Source organism: Nerophis lumbriciformis, linkage group LG07 (assembly GCF_033978685.3).
Source record: "Nerophis lumbriciformis linkage group LG07, RoL_Nlum_v2.1, whole genome shotgun sequence".
NCBI lineage: Eukaryota > Metazoa > Chordata > Actinopteri > Syngnathiformes > Syngnathidae > Nerophis > Nerophis lumbriciformis.
Window position 1 is genome coordinate 44093202 of NC_084554.2, and position 16799 is coordinate 44110000.

Here is a 16799-nt window from a genome sequence, read left to right on the forward strand (position 1 = left end):
AGAGGGGGAGGGAGGGAGGGGGGGTTTCTCTTACGGTGCAGTCAGAGAAAAGAAAAAGGAGCTAAGACAAAACAAAACGACTCACCCTTCTTCCGCATGTACATGTGGTGAACTTTCCTGTCGCCATATTTGGGCTGGCGGATGCCGCAGTTGGAGAGTGAGTTGCGGGCGTGGTCGGGGTTCATGCCGAAGTTGAGATGGTGGCTGGGATGCGTCATGGCCAGCTGGAGGTGAGCAAGGGTAAAAGAAAGGATGAATGCAGTGCAGAGCAAAGTGATGACCATATTCTACATCTAAAATACTTCCTTGCAGTCTAGATCAGGGGTGTCCAGACCTCGAATTTTAACTTTTTAAGGTCAAGGCAAGCTTTGCCTTAAAAGGAAGGCTCATATGTCAGCTTTTTGTCATTTCATGATGACTTTATCTCTATTTTTACATTTTGATAGAGGGAGGTATTTTTTTATTCATTTTTTAAAGTTATGTACAAGTTATGTACATGTAAATGACAGTGACGTGCAGGCCTCACCTGCCATCATGGAAAGAAAAAAAATGTAAAAAGAAAACATATGTATCCAGTGATTATACTATAAAGTTATTTTCCATTTAACTTCACCAGTTTTAGATTATTTTTATTTAAAATCGCTGAATTTTCACATTTGCCGTTCAAATACTGAGAAGAGACGGTGCGGTGAACAGCAGCCAGTTGAGGCATGTCACTGCGTTGTGCCTCACCATGGATTGCGGACTCGGCTAACTGCTGGCCTGCTGTGCAGTGAGACCGTATTGCTATATGAACTATATTATACATTTCCATAGTTTAGTTAGCTGAGGTATATAATGTACAGTGTATTTGTCAACAACTGTATGTGTGTAACGTATTTCTTGTGCTGAGTGATCATAAAACGGCTGCAAAAGACGCACTGGCTGAGGCTCGCAGTAATCACGCCTCCTGCACCCCCGCCGTAGAATGCAACCCCTGACGGGAGTGTTACATCAACTAAAGCCCACACTTAAACTTTACACGTGCAAGATTTAATCTATTTAAAAAAGTTATTTCATAAGAAGCCAAAAAGTGCAAAAACAATAATGTTCGTGTTGGAGGAGTTGTGAATGACTGCAGGGCCACAACATTAGGTACACCTGCAGACTGCAGGTGTACCTAATTCACAACTCCTCCAACACGAACATTATTGTTTTTGCACTTTTTGGCTTCTTATGAAATAACTTTTGTAACCTATTTTTATGGGCTTTCCTCTTTGTGGTGTTAAGTTCCTGTTATGCGCTGTTATACAGTATATGCCTTGAGCTCTTATTTTGAAGGCGCTAAGAGCAGAAGTGATGACACGTTGGAGTGGAGCGTAGGTTTTTGAAAGAAGGTAAATAAAGTGGTCCTCGTGTAAACTGGAGCCTCCGTGTTTGTTATTTTGTAGTTTCATACAGTATAGGCGACATTTATAAACCCTCGGTTACACTTTTTTAAATAGATTCAATCTTGCACGTGGAAAGTTTAAGTGAGGGCTTTAGTTGATATAACACTCCCGTCAAGGGGTGCATTATTCCAGCACAACAGCGGCGCATGGACTTAATTTCTAAGTAAAGGTAAGACAATAATAATGTTTTTTTTAATTAAATGTGCTTTTTTGTGTGCTACAGTTTGTATGTGTAAAGTTAAAGTTAAGTTAAAGTAGCAATGATTGTCACACACACTCTAGGTTTAATGGAATTTGTCCTCTGCATTTGACCCATCTCCTTGATCACCCCCTGGGAGGTGAGGGGAGCAGTGGGCAGCAGCGGCGCCGCGCCCGGGAATAATTTTTGGTGATTTAACCCCCAATTCCAACCCTTGATGCTGAGTGCCAAGCAGGGAAGAATGCTGGTATGAGCTTTTAAACATAACCCGTTAACTGCTGCCAATCAAATGGTGAATAAGATACTCTTTAGGGTTCATATGTTTGTAAATCTGACTGTGATGAAGTCAGTGCCTCACCAGCCATCAACCTCACCGCACGTCACTGGTAGATGATGTATCGGGACAGATCCATTAAGAGTTTGAGCAGAAATATGTCGTATAGCAATTAAATATACACAATAACACATTAACAAAATTATGTGTCACATGAATGTTTTTTTGAAGCAATACCTTTGTGTAAGGGTGTAACGGTACACAAAAATTTCGGTTCGGTACGTACCTCGGTTTAGAGGTCACTGTTCGGTTAATTTTCGGTACAGTAAGAAAACAACAAAATATAAATGTTTTGGTTATTTATTTACCAAATTTGTAAACAATGGCTTTATCCTTTTAACATTGGGAACACTATAATAATTCTGCTCAAAAATAGAAATAGCTCTGTGTGTGATGGATGTGAGCCACCACTAGGCTGATCAGTGCAACAGCAAGCAGTCATGAATGCTAAGGATAATAATAACATACATATTCACACAGGGTCTATTGCCATGGTTAATGAGGTCAACATATACTGTATAAAATCAAATCTAAATAAGATAAGGCTCAGAATGGTTTCTTAACAAAACCTTTCTAGATATTAAGTGCTTTTTTGATTGATTGATTGAGACTTTTATTAGTAGATTGCACAGTACAGTACATATTCCGTAAAATTTACCACTAAATGGTAACACCCGAATAAGTTTTTCAACTTTTTTAAGTCGGGGTCCACGTCAATATGGTCATGGGACTCATTTCCTGATTTTTATAAATAATATACATTTCAAAAAAGCAAAAAAAGATTTTGTGATGCTATATATATGTATATACACACACACACACACACACACACACACACATATACATATACATATATATATATATATATATATATATATATATATATATAAATAATGCAGCACCCACCGCGACCCCGAACGGGACAAGCGGTAGAAAATGGATGGATGTATATATACACATGTATATATATATATATATATATATACATATGTACAGTATATATATATGTATATATATATACACATATATAAATATGTATACATATGTAGATATGTATATATACATACACATATATACAATATGTATACATCTTTCTCTATCCTCTTGTTGTGGGGCAGACTGGCTCGTACATGCACATCGGTCCTCCACTGTTAGCGGGTAGCGGGGGCTGTGTATTGTAGCGTCCCGAAAGAGTTAGTGCTGCAAAGGGTTCTGGGTATTTGTTCTGTTGCGTTTATGTTGTGTTACGGTGCGGATGTTCTCCCGAAATGTGTTTGTCATTCTTGTTTGGTGTGGGTTCACAGTGTGGCGCATATTTGTAACAGTGTTAGTTGTTTATACGACCACCCTCAGTGTGACCTGTATGGCTGTTGACCAAGTATGCTGTGCATTCACTTGTGTGTGTGAAAAGCCGTAGATATTATGTGACTGGGCCAGCACGCAAAGGCCCTCTGTACTTCTCCCTACGTCCGTGTACACAGCGGCGTTTTAAAAAGTCATAAATTTTACTTTTTGAAACCGATACAGATAATTTTGAAACCGATACCGATAATTTCCGATATTAAATTTTAAAGCATTTATCGGCCGATAATATCGGCAGTCCGATATTATCGGACATCCCTAGTTTTAGATGTAGAAAAAAATTACCCCTTTACATATATGGATTGTGACCAGCTTGGAAGTAGAGCTTTGAAAGGCAAAAGGAAGAAACAGGAGCGAGAGACCAAAAAATTGAGTCTGCAATCTTTTGAGAAATGCACTTAAACTCAAAGAGGCTCTTCATCAGTGGATCGAAAGTTTAAGACCATAAAATCTGTGCAAAACTCTGTTTTACAGCGAGACTTTCAAAATGTCATGACCTCCCGACGGCAAAGGCAAAAAGGCTTTCTGTCTTTGTAAGGATTGTTCAACTGCACAAAAAAGGCACCTTGCAACCTGCCATTGATGCCGAGGTAGGATGCAGCAAAACGCCCATTTAAAGCTGCGTTTCCGGGTGAGCTGCTTCCATTGTCAATATGAGCCATCAGCAAGGCCCCAAAACTGCAGCGTGACATTTGATTGCATCTGAATTAAAACTGACCACTTCATTTACGTCATTTGTAATCAATCCAGACATGAGCAGGTGGCGTTCTGTTTTCACAAAATGATGTTAGGGTTCATTTGTTAGCCCTTTCTGGGACCTTTGAGGGTAACCAAACGGTAGAAATGAATTAAAAAAAAAATGGAACATGAACTCAAACGAACAGGTGGCTCACCAGATGAGCGAAAGTTTAAGAGCACAGTCGTAAAAAGTGAAAATATCAAGGATGCACCTTTTTTTCCTCAAACAGATACAGATAATGTCCTGCTTCTCAAGGCTGATATCAATAACAGATAACTTATTTATACCTATTATTTTACGTATAGATTTAACTGGCCAAGGCATCTTCATAGGCTATGAAAAAACCATCATAGAGGGTTGATGCACTAGTTGAAAGTGTATCGTGCGTTTTTTTCTATGTTGATTTAATTAAAAAAAATTTTAAAAAAATTAAAAAAAATAAATAAATAAATAAATAAATAAATAATAATAATCCTCTGGACAAAAACACTTAAAGTTTGTTGAAAATTCCGAATAAATTGGTGCAGCTTCAAAAACACACCAAAAAAAAACAAACAAAAAAAACATCATAGCGATGTTGGTGTTTAAGGTGGTGTGTAAGGTTGGATGTGTTGAAGCTTGATCTTTATCATAAAATTATTATTTAAGCGTACCGTCGGTCAGCATCCGGGCTGAATGAGAATGAGACTTATATATGTTTTTGTCCTTCTTTATTATGCATTTTCGGCCGGTGCGACTTATACTCCGGAGCGACTTATATGTTTTGTCCTTCTTTGTTTTGCATTTTTGGCCGGTGCGACTTATACTCCGGAGCGACTTATAGTCCGAAAAATACGATAGCTTCAACTAACTTTTTTTTCTACTCTACTGGTACCGTATTTTTTGGAATTTAAATCACTCCGGAGTATAAGTCGCACCGGCCGAAAACGCATAATAAAGAAGGAAAAAAACATATATAAGTCGCACTAAAGTATAAGTTGCATTTTTTGGGGAAATGTATTTGATAAAATCCAACACCAAGAATAGACATTTGAAAGGCAATTTAAAATAAATAAAGAATAGTGAACAACAGGCTGAATAAGTGTACGTTATATGAGGCATAAATAACCAACTGGTATGTTAACGTAACATATTATGGTAAGAGTCATTCAAATAACTATAACATATAGAACATGCTATACGTTTACCAAACAATCTGTCACTCCTAATCGCTAAATCCGATGAAATCTTCTTCCTCGGTGTCGCTTCTAAACAACTCTGCCAACTCCAAAGATAGACAATGCGCCGCTTCCTCTTCTATCGGTACGTCGCATACGTCAGAGTCATCGTCAGTTGCAGTTCCAATTATTCCAGGCTTTCTGAATCCGGACAGGATGGTTTCGGTTGTCACTGAAGCCCATGCTTTGTCGATCCATCCAATGACATCCAGAAAAGTTGCAATATTATTTGATATTTTACGGTAATGTGTTAATAATTTCACACATAAGTCGCTCCAGTGGCACCCCCGGCCAAACTATGAAAAAAAATTGATTTATAATCCGAAAAATACGGTACCTTAAAAGATTGATGAAAAAAAAATAATTCCAAAAAAACACAAGTTAATTAAATGCTGACAATGTAAAAGACTCAAAACGTCAGAATTTCTGAAAAAAGCTGCCACAAATGCAGGCATTTTAGGCCCCAACAATAAAAAAAAAAAATCAAAAATGTAAAAAGCCAGCGAAATCCTAAAGGGACTGCCTAGTGACATCCTAACATTGTGATGGTGGCCCACTGGAAATCTTCTAAGATTCTCCAGAAGGCCACGTCCATTCCATTACAATTGACAACATGACACATACTTTATGACAATACGTTGGCCCTTACATCTCGGCGGTATTGCTTAAGAGAAAGTTCCCATTACTCAACATGCAGCTGTGCCTGGAAAGAGACCGACTGCGGAACATCTTGCATTCGCTGAGGGGGGAAGGGGGAAGAAAAAAAAAGATGCGACAAGCATTTATCAATCTTACATTAGGAGAACGCTAATCTCAGCCCCAAAATGACACACAGCTGCTCTCCCCGGTGTGCTTGTCTCCTTTCAGCCAACTTCAAATCAATTTCAAGCTCCAATGAGATATATATGTAAAAACTTTAAACGCCAGCGCTTCAATATTTACCGCGGCGCGAGAGGCCTTCAGCTTTGAAGCCGTGAACACAGACGCGACAAATTCTAACAGCCATTGTGCTTTTTTTGTCTCGCTCTTTTCTCTCCGAGACGAGCGACTTTGTTTGGCACATGCAGACGTCTCAGCGCCATATTGACAGTTGGATAAAAAGCAAAAAAATAAAAAAATAAACAACGACAACAGTTGCTGTGTTGTTGTCTTCTTTGCGACTTGAAATCCCCACCCTCCCACCAGCCCCCCCTAAGCAAACTAAAGGGAAAGAAAACACATCAGTCATTCCGCAAACACTGTGGCTTGCTTGCACTTAAGGACAACATCCAAAAGCGGCATTGTCCTTTAGAGACAACTGAGGTTTGTTTGCTCCACTCGACTTAACGATCGACCCAAGTGTCGCCATCACTGTGCTTGGCTGGGCGGGAGTAAACATCTGGATGAACGGAGAAGGATGGGAATTCACTGCGTGGCTGATGATCAAGCCGACGTCTGCTTGGCCACCGCTCATCCGCATCGTTTCATTTAGTCCAGCCGACAAGTAAATAAGCGTTTCATTCACTTGTTTTGGCTCTTTACATGTCAAGGACGCTTGGGAGCTTAAAAAAAAACAACACACTTTTAAAACATTTCAAAGCCAGTACAACCCGCGTGAGCACTAAACAGGGTCGTCATGCCACGTGTCCTGTTCCGGTGTCAGGTCTACACAAGCAAATAACCACCAGGAATTCTAATTGGATAAAAAAAAAACATTGGCATTAAAGGGGAAATGCACTGCTTTTGGAATACATATACAGGCGTGGTCAAAAGTTTAAATAGTCTTGAGTTTCCAATCATTTCTACAACTCTTATTTTTTTGTGATAAGAGTGATTGGAGCACATACTTGTTGGTCACAAAAAAAACATTCATGAAGTTTGGTTCTAGGGATGTCCCGATCCAGGTTTTTGCACTTCCGATCCGATACCGATATTGTTTTTGCACTTCCGATCCGATACCGATACTGGCCTATCCGAGCATGTATTAAAGTTTAAAGTTATTTAGCCTACTTAGTTGTCAGAATCATGTTGAAAAGGGTTTTAGTACTCTTGATAACAACTAGCCAGCTGAATTAGGGGAGTTTGAATAATACACAATGGTTGGTAACAAGAAACTGACCTGTTTATTCAAGGATAAACACAAAATAGACAAAATTATACATGACAAACAGAAATGGCATCATTGAAACTAGGGCTGGGCGATATGGCCTTTTTTTAATATTGCGATATTTTAAGGCCATATTGCGATACACGATATATATCTTGATATTTTGCCTTAGCCTTGAATGAACACTTGATGCATATAATCACAGCAGTATGATGATTCTATGTGTTTTGATTGATTGATAGAGACTTTTATTAGTAGGTTGCACAGTGAAGTACATATTCCGTACAATTGACCACTAAATGGTAACACCCCAATAAGTTTTTCAACTTGTTTAAGTCGGGGTCCACTTAAATTGATTCATGATACAGATATATACTATCAGATATATACTATCATCATAATAGTCATCACACAAGATAATCACATTGAATTATTTATAATCCGGGGTGTGGAGGGGGGCGCCTGATGTAAGTGTCAAAAAGACCGCCAAAAGAGTTTGATATGAGAATAAATCTAAAGTTAAAATATAGGGTAGAAATGCACCCATTTGCAGGAAATGTAGTCTTGATTTTCAAAATGTTCTTTCAAGGCTTGCATGTCTACATTAAAACATTCTTCTTCATACTGCATTAATATATGCTACTTTTAAACTTTCATGCAGAGAAGGAAATCACAACTAAAAAAATCACTAATTTTTTCATACGGTGTTGATGTGGAAATTTTTGCCTCTGCATTTTGATGGTATGGACGTGTGGCACCGAATGGAGATAAGCGTCTCGACAGACATTACAATATTTGAACAATGATGAAGAAAACTGTTTTCTCTGTCGTGTCTGTGTGTCGAAAATTGTTATGCGCTTATTTTTTTATTTGATTTTGTGCGTGGCATAGATTTGCAGTGCGCAGAGGACGCTTGAGCAGGCGCGCACCTTAGCGGCTGCGCTAGCATCACAGCTAACGTTAGCCATGCTGCTACCTCTTTGCTGGGAGAGGACGTATACGTATGTGACGTGTGACGTGTGTAAGAAGTTGCGCTTGCTGTCTGTGAGAAGGAGACAGAAGAAGGAGTGGGAAGAGCCTGTAGTGCAATGCCAGCAGCTAAAAGCAACTGCGTGAGAATCCACAGACCTGTGGATGTGTTGAACGGAAATAGGGAGCAGCAGAAAAGTGGAATGTATTATTTAAATCTGTGCGTTGGAAAACACGGACCGGAGTTTTTTTTTAAACTGGATCTGGATCGGCATTTTCCCATTTTTTGGCAAATATCGGCGGCCGATCCGATCCAAATATCGGATCGGGACATCCCTATTTGGTTCTTTTATGAATTTATTATGGGTCTACTGAAAATGTGACCAAATACAGCAACATACATGATCAATTTTGGTGATGTAGAAAAGTTACAATCAAATCAAATTAGCTTCATGGCATGGCCTCTTAACTTCATGTCAGTAATTAATGATTGACGACACCTGTTGACTTCTCTGAACCCATTTAAATAGGGCTCATGTGATGCGGGCATTAGACTCGGTTACAAACGCGACAATGGGAAAGTCAAAGGAACTCAGCACAGATCTGAAAAAACGAATCATTGACTTTTGAACAAGTCAGGAAAGTCACTTGGAGCCATTTCAAAGCAGCCTAAGATCCCAAGAGCAACTGTGCAGACAATTGTTCGTAAGTATGGCACAGTTTTGTCACTGCCACGATCAGGAAGAAAACGCAAGCTATCACCTGCTGCTGAGAGAAAATTGGTCAGGATGATCAAGAGTCAACTGAGAACCACCAAAAAGCTGCTGGAACACAGGTGTCAGTGTCCACAGTCAAACGTGTTTTGCATCACCACGGACTGAGAGGCTACCATGCAAGAAGGAAGCCCTTGCTCCAGAAGAGACACCTTAAGGCTCATCTAAAGTTTGCTGCTGATCACATGGACAAAGATAAGACCTTCCGGAGGAAAGTTCTGTGGTCAGATTAAACAAAAATGTTGCTGTTTGGCCACAATACCCAGCAATATGATTGGAGGAGAAACGGTGAGGCCTTTAATCCCAGGAACACCACTCCTACCGTCAAGCATGTTGGTGGTAGTATTATGCTCTGGGCCGGTTTTGCTGCCATTGGAACTGGTGCTTTACAGAGAGTAAATGGGACAATGAAAAAGGAGGATTACCTCCAAATTCTTCAGGACAACCTAAAATCATCAGCCCGGAGGTTGGGTCTTGGGCGCAGTTGGGTGTTCCAACAGGACAATGATCCCAAACACACGTCAAAAGTGGTAAAGGAATGGCTAAATCAGGCTAGGATTAAGGTTTTAGAATGGCCTTCCCAAAGTCCTGACTTAAACCCCATTGAGAAAATGTGGACAATGCTGAAGAAACAAGTCCTTGTCAGAAAACCAACTGAACTGCACCAATTTTGTCAAGAGGAGTGGTCAAAAATTCAACCAGAAGCTTGTGAAATGTATATGCAGTGAAACTTGCCAAGGGACATGTAAGCAAATATGAACATTGCTGTATGTATACTTTTGACCCAGCAGATTTGGTCACATTTTCAGTAGACCCATAATAAATTCATAAAAGAACCAAACTTCATGAATGTTTTTTGTGACAAACAAGTATGTGATCCAATCACTCTATCACAAAAAAATAAGAGTTGTAGAAATTATTGGAAACTCAAGACAGCCATGACATTATGTTCTTTACAAGTGTATGTAAACTTTTGACCACGACTGTACATATACACACATATATACATATTAATACATATATATTATATAACAGTGGTTCTCAACCTTTTTTCAGTGATGTACCCCCTGTGAACATTTTTTTTAATTTAAGTACCCCCTAATCAGAGCAAAACATTTTTGGTTGAAAAAAAGAGATAAAAAAGTAAAATACAGCACTGTCATCAGTTTCTGATTTATTAAATTGTATAACAGTGCAAAATATTGCTCATTTGTAGTGGTCTTTCTTGAACTATTTGGAAAAAAAGATATAAAAATAACTAAAAACTTGTTGAAAAATAAGAAAAGTGGTTCAATTATAAATAAAGATTTCTACACATAGAAGTAATCATCAACTTAAAGTGCCCTCTTTGGGGATTGTAATAGAGATCCATCTGGATTCATGAACTTAATACTAAACATTTCTTCACAAAAAAAGGAATCTTTAACATCAATATTTATGGAACATGTCCACAAAAAAATCTAGCTGTCAACACTGAATATTGCATTGTTGCATTGTAATGAATGGAATAGCCTACTTGATTTGATGTTCAGTTTATGAACTTACATTCATATTTTGTTGAAGTATACATCCATCCATCCATCCATCCATCTTCTTCCGCTTATCCGAGGTCGGGTCGCGGGGGCAGCAACCTAAGCAGGGAAGCCCAGACTTCCCTCTCCCCAGCCACTTCGTCCAGCTCTTCCTGTGGGACCCCGAGGCGTTCCCAGGCCAGCCGGGAGACATAGTCTTCCCAACGTGTCCTGGGTCTTCCCCGCGGCCTCCTACCGGTCGGACGTGCCCTAAACACCTCCCTAGGGAGGCGTTCGGGTGGCATCCTGACCAGATGCCCGAACCACCTCATCTGGCTCCTCTCGATGTGGAGGAGCAGCGGTTTTACTTTGAGCTCCTCCCGGATGGCAGAGCTTCTCACCCTATCTCTAAGGGAGAGCCCTGCCACCCAGCGGAGGAAACTCATTTCGGCCGCTTGTACCCGTGATCTTGTCCTTTCGGTCATAACCCAAAGCTCATGACCATAGGTGAGGATGGGAACGTAGATCGACCGGTAAATTGAGAGCTTTGCCTTCCGGCTCAGCTCCTTCTTCACCACAACGGATCGATACAGCGTCCGCATTACTGAAGACGCCGCACCGATCCGCCTGTCGATCTCACGATCCACTCTTCCCTCACTCGTGAACAAGACTCCGAGGTACTTGAACTCCTCCACTTGGGGCAAGATCTCCTCCCCAACCCGGAGATGACACTCCACCCTTTTCCGGGCGAAAACCATGGACTCGGACTTGGAGGTGCCGATTCTCATCCCAGTCGCTTCACACTCAGCTGCGAACCGATCCAGCGAGAGCTGAAGATCCTGGCCAGATGAAGCCATCAGGACCACATCATCTGCAAAAAGCAGAGACCTAATCCTGCAGCCACCAAACCAGATCCCCTCAACGCCTTGACTGCGCCTAGACATTCTGTCCACAAAAGTTATGAACAGAATCGGTGACAAAGGGCAGCCTTGGCGGAGTCCAACCCTCACTGGAAACGTGTCTGACTTACTACCGGCAATGCGGACCAAGTTCTGGCACTGATCATACATTTGTTGAAGTATTATTCAATAAATATATTCATAAAGGATTTTTGAATTGTTGCTATTTTTAGAATATTTTAAACAAAACTCACGTACCCCTTGGCATACCTTCAAGTACCCCCAGGGGTACGCGTACCCCCATTTGAGAACCACTGTTATATAATATTAATAATATTGTTTAATGTACTTGAAGACTCCACGCCAATTCCGTTATTTTTAGAATGTAAAATAATCGACCATTGGTTTATATGAGCATATTTCTTTTAGAGCATTGTTTTGATATACTCGGAGATTATAGAACACTGCCGCTCTGAATGTACAGTATAGTTACCTCGTGGCAGCTGATACTGCAGTTTAAATTATGTGTAAAAATATGTTGAAGCACAGGAATCTTAAATATTTGACACTTTGAAACGGTTTTCAATGAAATTGTGAATTTAGAAGTATTTCAATTGTCATCATGGTATTGAATTAGTGTAGAGAATTGTGGAAGTGAATAGGTATCGGTATCGACTGCTGAAATGCTGGTATCGTGAAAACCCTACTTGTCAACTCCTTCATTATCTGAAATGTAGTCCGGTAATGAATATGCGTGACTGCATGGTGATTTTGACGAGGGCACACTGCGAGAGCTGGTGAAGCGGCGTAGTCAAACATTATTCATCATTTAAACGAACTGGAATGCAGTAAAATGCAATGCAGGCCAGCGGGCCTCCAAACAAGAGTATCCCCGGAATGTCGTGGCTGGCGAGCGAGCGAGCTTTGCCATGAATAACACAACAAATGAAATACTGATGCACACACAGCCGCATGCGTAGGGAGGGTGGCGGTGGCGGTGGGGGGCGAACAAACACAGGCGTGTGACATCATAACCGGGCTCGAGGACTTGTACATTTGAATTATTGAGATCCTCTGTGATGCCTCTCGTTGTGCCAGCGTGGGTCAAAAGTGAAGCAGAAGGGGCTGAATCAACAGGGGGGGTGAGGGAGGATTAAGGACGGCCTTGATGGATGCAGGGCACACGCGGCGACCATCAACACACAAGTCCGCCCCTCGCCGAGTTTTACATGTTAAATGTTTAACAGGGAGCCTCTCAGTAAAGGAGCTTCAAAGCCTGCAGCCGACGGGAGAGGGCCAGTTGGACGAGGGGGGGGGGGGTGCACAGAGGCTGCCGCTTGTCAGTTGCCTCACGCCACGGTCTTTTACTGCAAGATGATGCACAATCTAATGCCACTACTGATCACATACTTCCATGCCTCTCTGCACATCTATCCATGAAACAGGTAGCGACTTTTCCTTTGGTCCAAAAACACTCATTAAGCTTCCTTTGCTGCCTTCCATGTTGCCGGTTAGTCTGCGAATAATTACAGCTATGACCCAAATTAGCCCGACGTAACCTTGTGCGCGTGTTACAACAAAATCCAACACCTATTAATAATTAAACAGAATAAGCAAAGGCGCTGGGTTATTTATAGAAACATGAAAGAGCAAAACAAAAACGCAAAAATGTGGGTTAATAAGTGTATTGTTTTTACAAAAAGTTGGGTCAATGTATAAATTATTTAAGTTAAAGTTAAAGTACCAATGATTGTCACAGACACATTAGGTGTGGCGAAATTATTCCCTGCATTTGACCCATCACCCTTGATCACTCCCTGGGAGGTGAGGGGAGCAGTGAGCAGCAGCGGTGGCCGCGCCCGTGAATAATTTTTGGTGATTTAACCCCCAATTTCAAACCCTTAATGCTGAGTGCCAAGCAGGAAGGTAATGGGTCCCATTTTTATAGTCTTTGGTATGACTCGGCCGGGATTTGAACTCACAACCTACCGATCTCAGGGCGGACACTCTAACCACTGAGTAGATTATACATTTGTAAAGGTACTGATTGAACTCTTGTCAGAACTACAGAGAATCGATTTACATAAAATCAAACGGTGCCATATTTCGATACTTTCACTGCTTGTGACGCCATGTCTGGTTGTAGACGACACAGACTCAAACACTTGGCAAGGAAACAATCACTCAAGCAGCACTCAGAGTGCTATACTGCCTCTAGGTAAAGTTACAATTTGCAATGTCAGTAAAGCAAGTACGCCTGATAAAAAAAACCTAAACAAAGGCTTCACTTGTTCAAAGGCATTCACACTTATGTCATACCGCATCATTTTTCATCTATTTATTCTTCTTATTTCTCTTCCGCTCCATTTTTTGGTCAGCCGTAACTCCCAAACTAACAGCCTGTGTTTGGCTGAACAATAAGCAGCAACAATTGAAAACTATAGCAAAACGATATAAGAAAAAATATATCTTAATGCCAATTACTAATGACTGATTTCTATTTAAATACACATACAACATTTTTGGGGCTTTGTTTTTTTATTTAAAGAAAATTAATGCATCATCAGGAATTATGCAAATCATATGACGTGATAGTGACCACGCCACCACAATTATATTTGCAATCTGGGGAAAACCCTGTACTGATTAGCATTAATGATTTTACATGGCGATTTTAACACCTCCAAATTTGGAAATGAAAACTACAACTAAGATGCACGCTCCAATCAAACAGCTGATCTTCAATAAATACAATATTTATAGTATAAAAGCTTTGTTGTGAACAACAAAAAACAACTTGCACATTAAATTAATGGCAAAGGCTACTTCCTGACTACAGCAACACCACTTAGTCTGTACACTACTACTATCCAAGGTCTTGGAATTGTCTAATATATAATACTTGCAAATGAGACTGTAATAAAAAGATATAACAACTGGACTGTACAATTATCATTTCAGCTCATTTAAAAAAAAATTAGATTTTATTACTAAACAATTAACATTTATTAACACACACAAAAGTGTAACGGTACATTTGGGAGTCTTGGCGAGAAATGGCGCCAAAGAGACACTTGAAAACCATCTTTCTTTGGAACAGCTGGACTTTTTTGGTGACAATCATCAAAAATACGTAAACCACGGGGCACAAATCAAGCAGTGATTATGGCGTAGCGTTAAAGGGGAACATTATCACAATTTCAGAAATGTTAAAACCATTAAAAATCAGTTCCCAGTGGCTTATTTTATTTTTCGAAGTTTTTTTCAAAATTTTACCCATTACGCAATATCCCTAAAAAAAGCTTCAAAGTGCCTGATTTTAACCCGTCCATTTTCTTGTGACGTCACATAGTGATGCCAACACAAACAAACATGGCGGAAAGAACAGCAAGGTATAGCGACATTAGCTCGGATTCAGACTCGGATTTCAGCGGCTTAAGCGATTCAACAGATTACGCATGTATTGAAACGGATGGTTGTAGTGTGGAGGCAGGTAGCGAAAACAAAATTGAAGAAGAAACTGAAGCTATTGAGCCATATCGGTTTGAACCGTATGCAAGCGAAACCGACGAAAACGACACGACAGCCAGCGACACGGGAGAAAGCGAGGACGAATTCGGCGATCGCCTTCTAACCAACGATTGGTATGTGTTTGTTTAGCATTAAAGGAAACTAACAACTATGAACTAGGTTTACAGCATATGAAATACATTTGGCAACAACATGCACTTTGAGAGTGCAGACAGCCCAGTTTTCATCAATTAATATATTCTGTAGACATACCCTCATCCACTCTCTTTTCCTGAAAGCTGATCTGTCCAGTCCAGTTGGAAATGCATCTGCTTTGAGTGTCGCAGGATATCCACACATTCTTGCCATCTCTGTCGTAGCATAGCTTTCGTCGGTAAAGTGTGCGGAACAAACATCCAATTTCTTGCCACTTTCGCATCTTTGGGCCACTGGTGCAACTTGAATCCGTCCCTGTTCGTGTTGTTACACCCTCCGACAACACACCGACGAGGCATGATGTCTCCAAGGTACGGAAAACAGTCGAAAAAACGGAAAATAACAGAGCTGATTTGACTCGGTGTTTGTAATGTGTTTGAGAAAATGGCGGATTGCTTCCCGATGTGACGTCACTCCGAGAGCGAATAATAGAAATGTGTTTAATTCGCCAAAATTCACCCATTTAGAGTTCGGAAATCGGTTAAAAAAATATATGGTCTTTTTTCTGCAACATCAAGGTATATATTGACGCTTACATAGGTCTGGTGATAATGTTCCCCTTTAACACCCTGAGTAAAGGCGCATCAATTTTGGAAGTTCCCTTGTTATTTGAGAGCGAGAAAAAAGGGCACACAAAAGAAGGCTTGTCAGCCAGCAGCCATGCTCTCAGCAGGTTCTTCTTGTGACAGCTCGTCATTGCACACACGACAAGGTCTGATCAATATGTGCTCATTCTGCATGTGCACGCAGCCAAACAACCACAAAGTGATGTCTGAGAGATAGTTAATGCAGCATGGTGCACCCTGATGCCTCGTTGATGGCGCCTCCTCCGTCTTGCTGCGGGCAGCACACAGCTCCAGGCCCTGACAGGGCACAAGCTGGCACTCTGAGGAGATTTCTGCCACCGTCCTGGACTATTGTCACTGCAAGTCACAGCGGACTTGGGCTGCCGGCAGCGAATATGTGACTCGGGTTGGCGCCGGTTACATTAACTGACTCCCTCGCCGCTCTTTCCGCCTGAACTGTCCCCACAGAGGCAGGACAGCGGGCCCCGATAATGAGGCGCCGTGGCTTCCTCCCTGGACGTGCACGCACGCACGCACGCACACGCGCACACACACACACACACACACACACACACACACACACACACATACACACACACACACACACACACACACACACACACACACAACCCAGATCTCACCACAGGCAGGCTGCCTCCAACCATCACATGGCTTTGTCTTGTTGGTCAGTGCGGGGAGTTAATAACGATGCTCGCCCTTAAATAATACAGCTGTGGCACAGTGTCACATCACTCTTGTCTCTTTGGCCAGCTGACTTTATCTCAACCCAAAGTCCAACTCAGGTCACACTCATACTGATTCTGGGAATGCAGCGACTACCAAGTCGAGATTGAGGATATTCAACTAGCGGCCCACAGCCCTTGAGTTGAGTTTGAGTTTATTTCGAACATGCATGCATACAACACACATCACAATTTACAGTTTCTCTTTTCAACATGTTTGGAAAGGAGTGGGAAGACCCGGAGCT

General features: G+C 41.1%; 1 protein-coding gene across 2 annotated transcripts in view; it reads right to left on the bottom strand.

Moving 5' to 3' along the window:
• drosha (drosha ribonuclease III) overlaps nucleotides 1-16799 on the bottom strand; it is a 298514-nt gene that overhangs the window by 182783 nt on the left and 98932 nt on the right. For both annotated transcript variants that reach the window (XM_072913522.1, XM_061965099.1), the window contains exon 18: nucleotides 86-224. In XM_072913522.1, the coding sequence (XP_072769623.1) occupies nucleotides 86-224 (139 nt within the window). The remainder of the gene's footprint in view (nucleotides 1-85; nucleotides 225-16799) is intronic.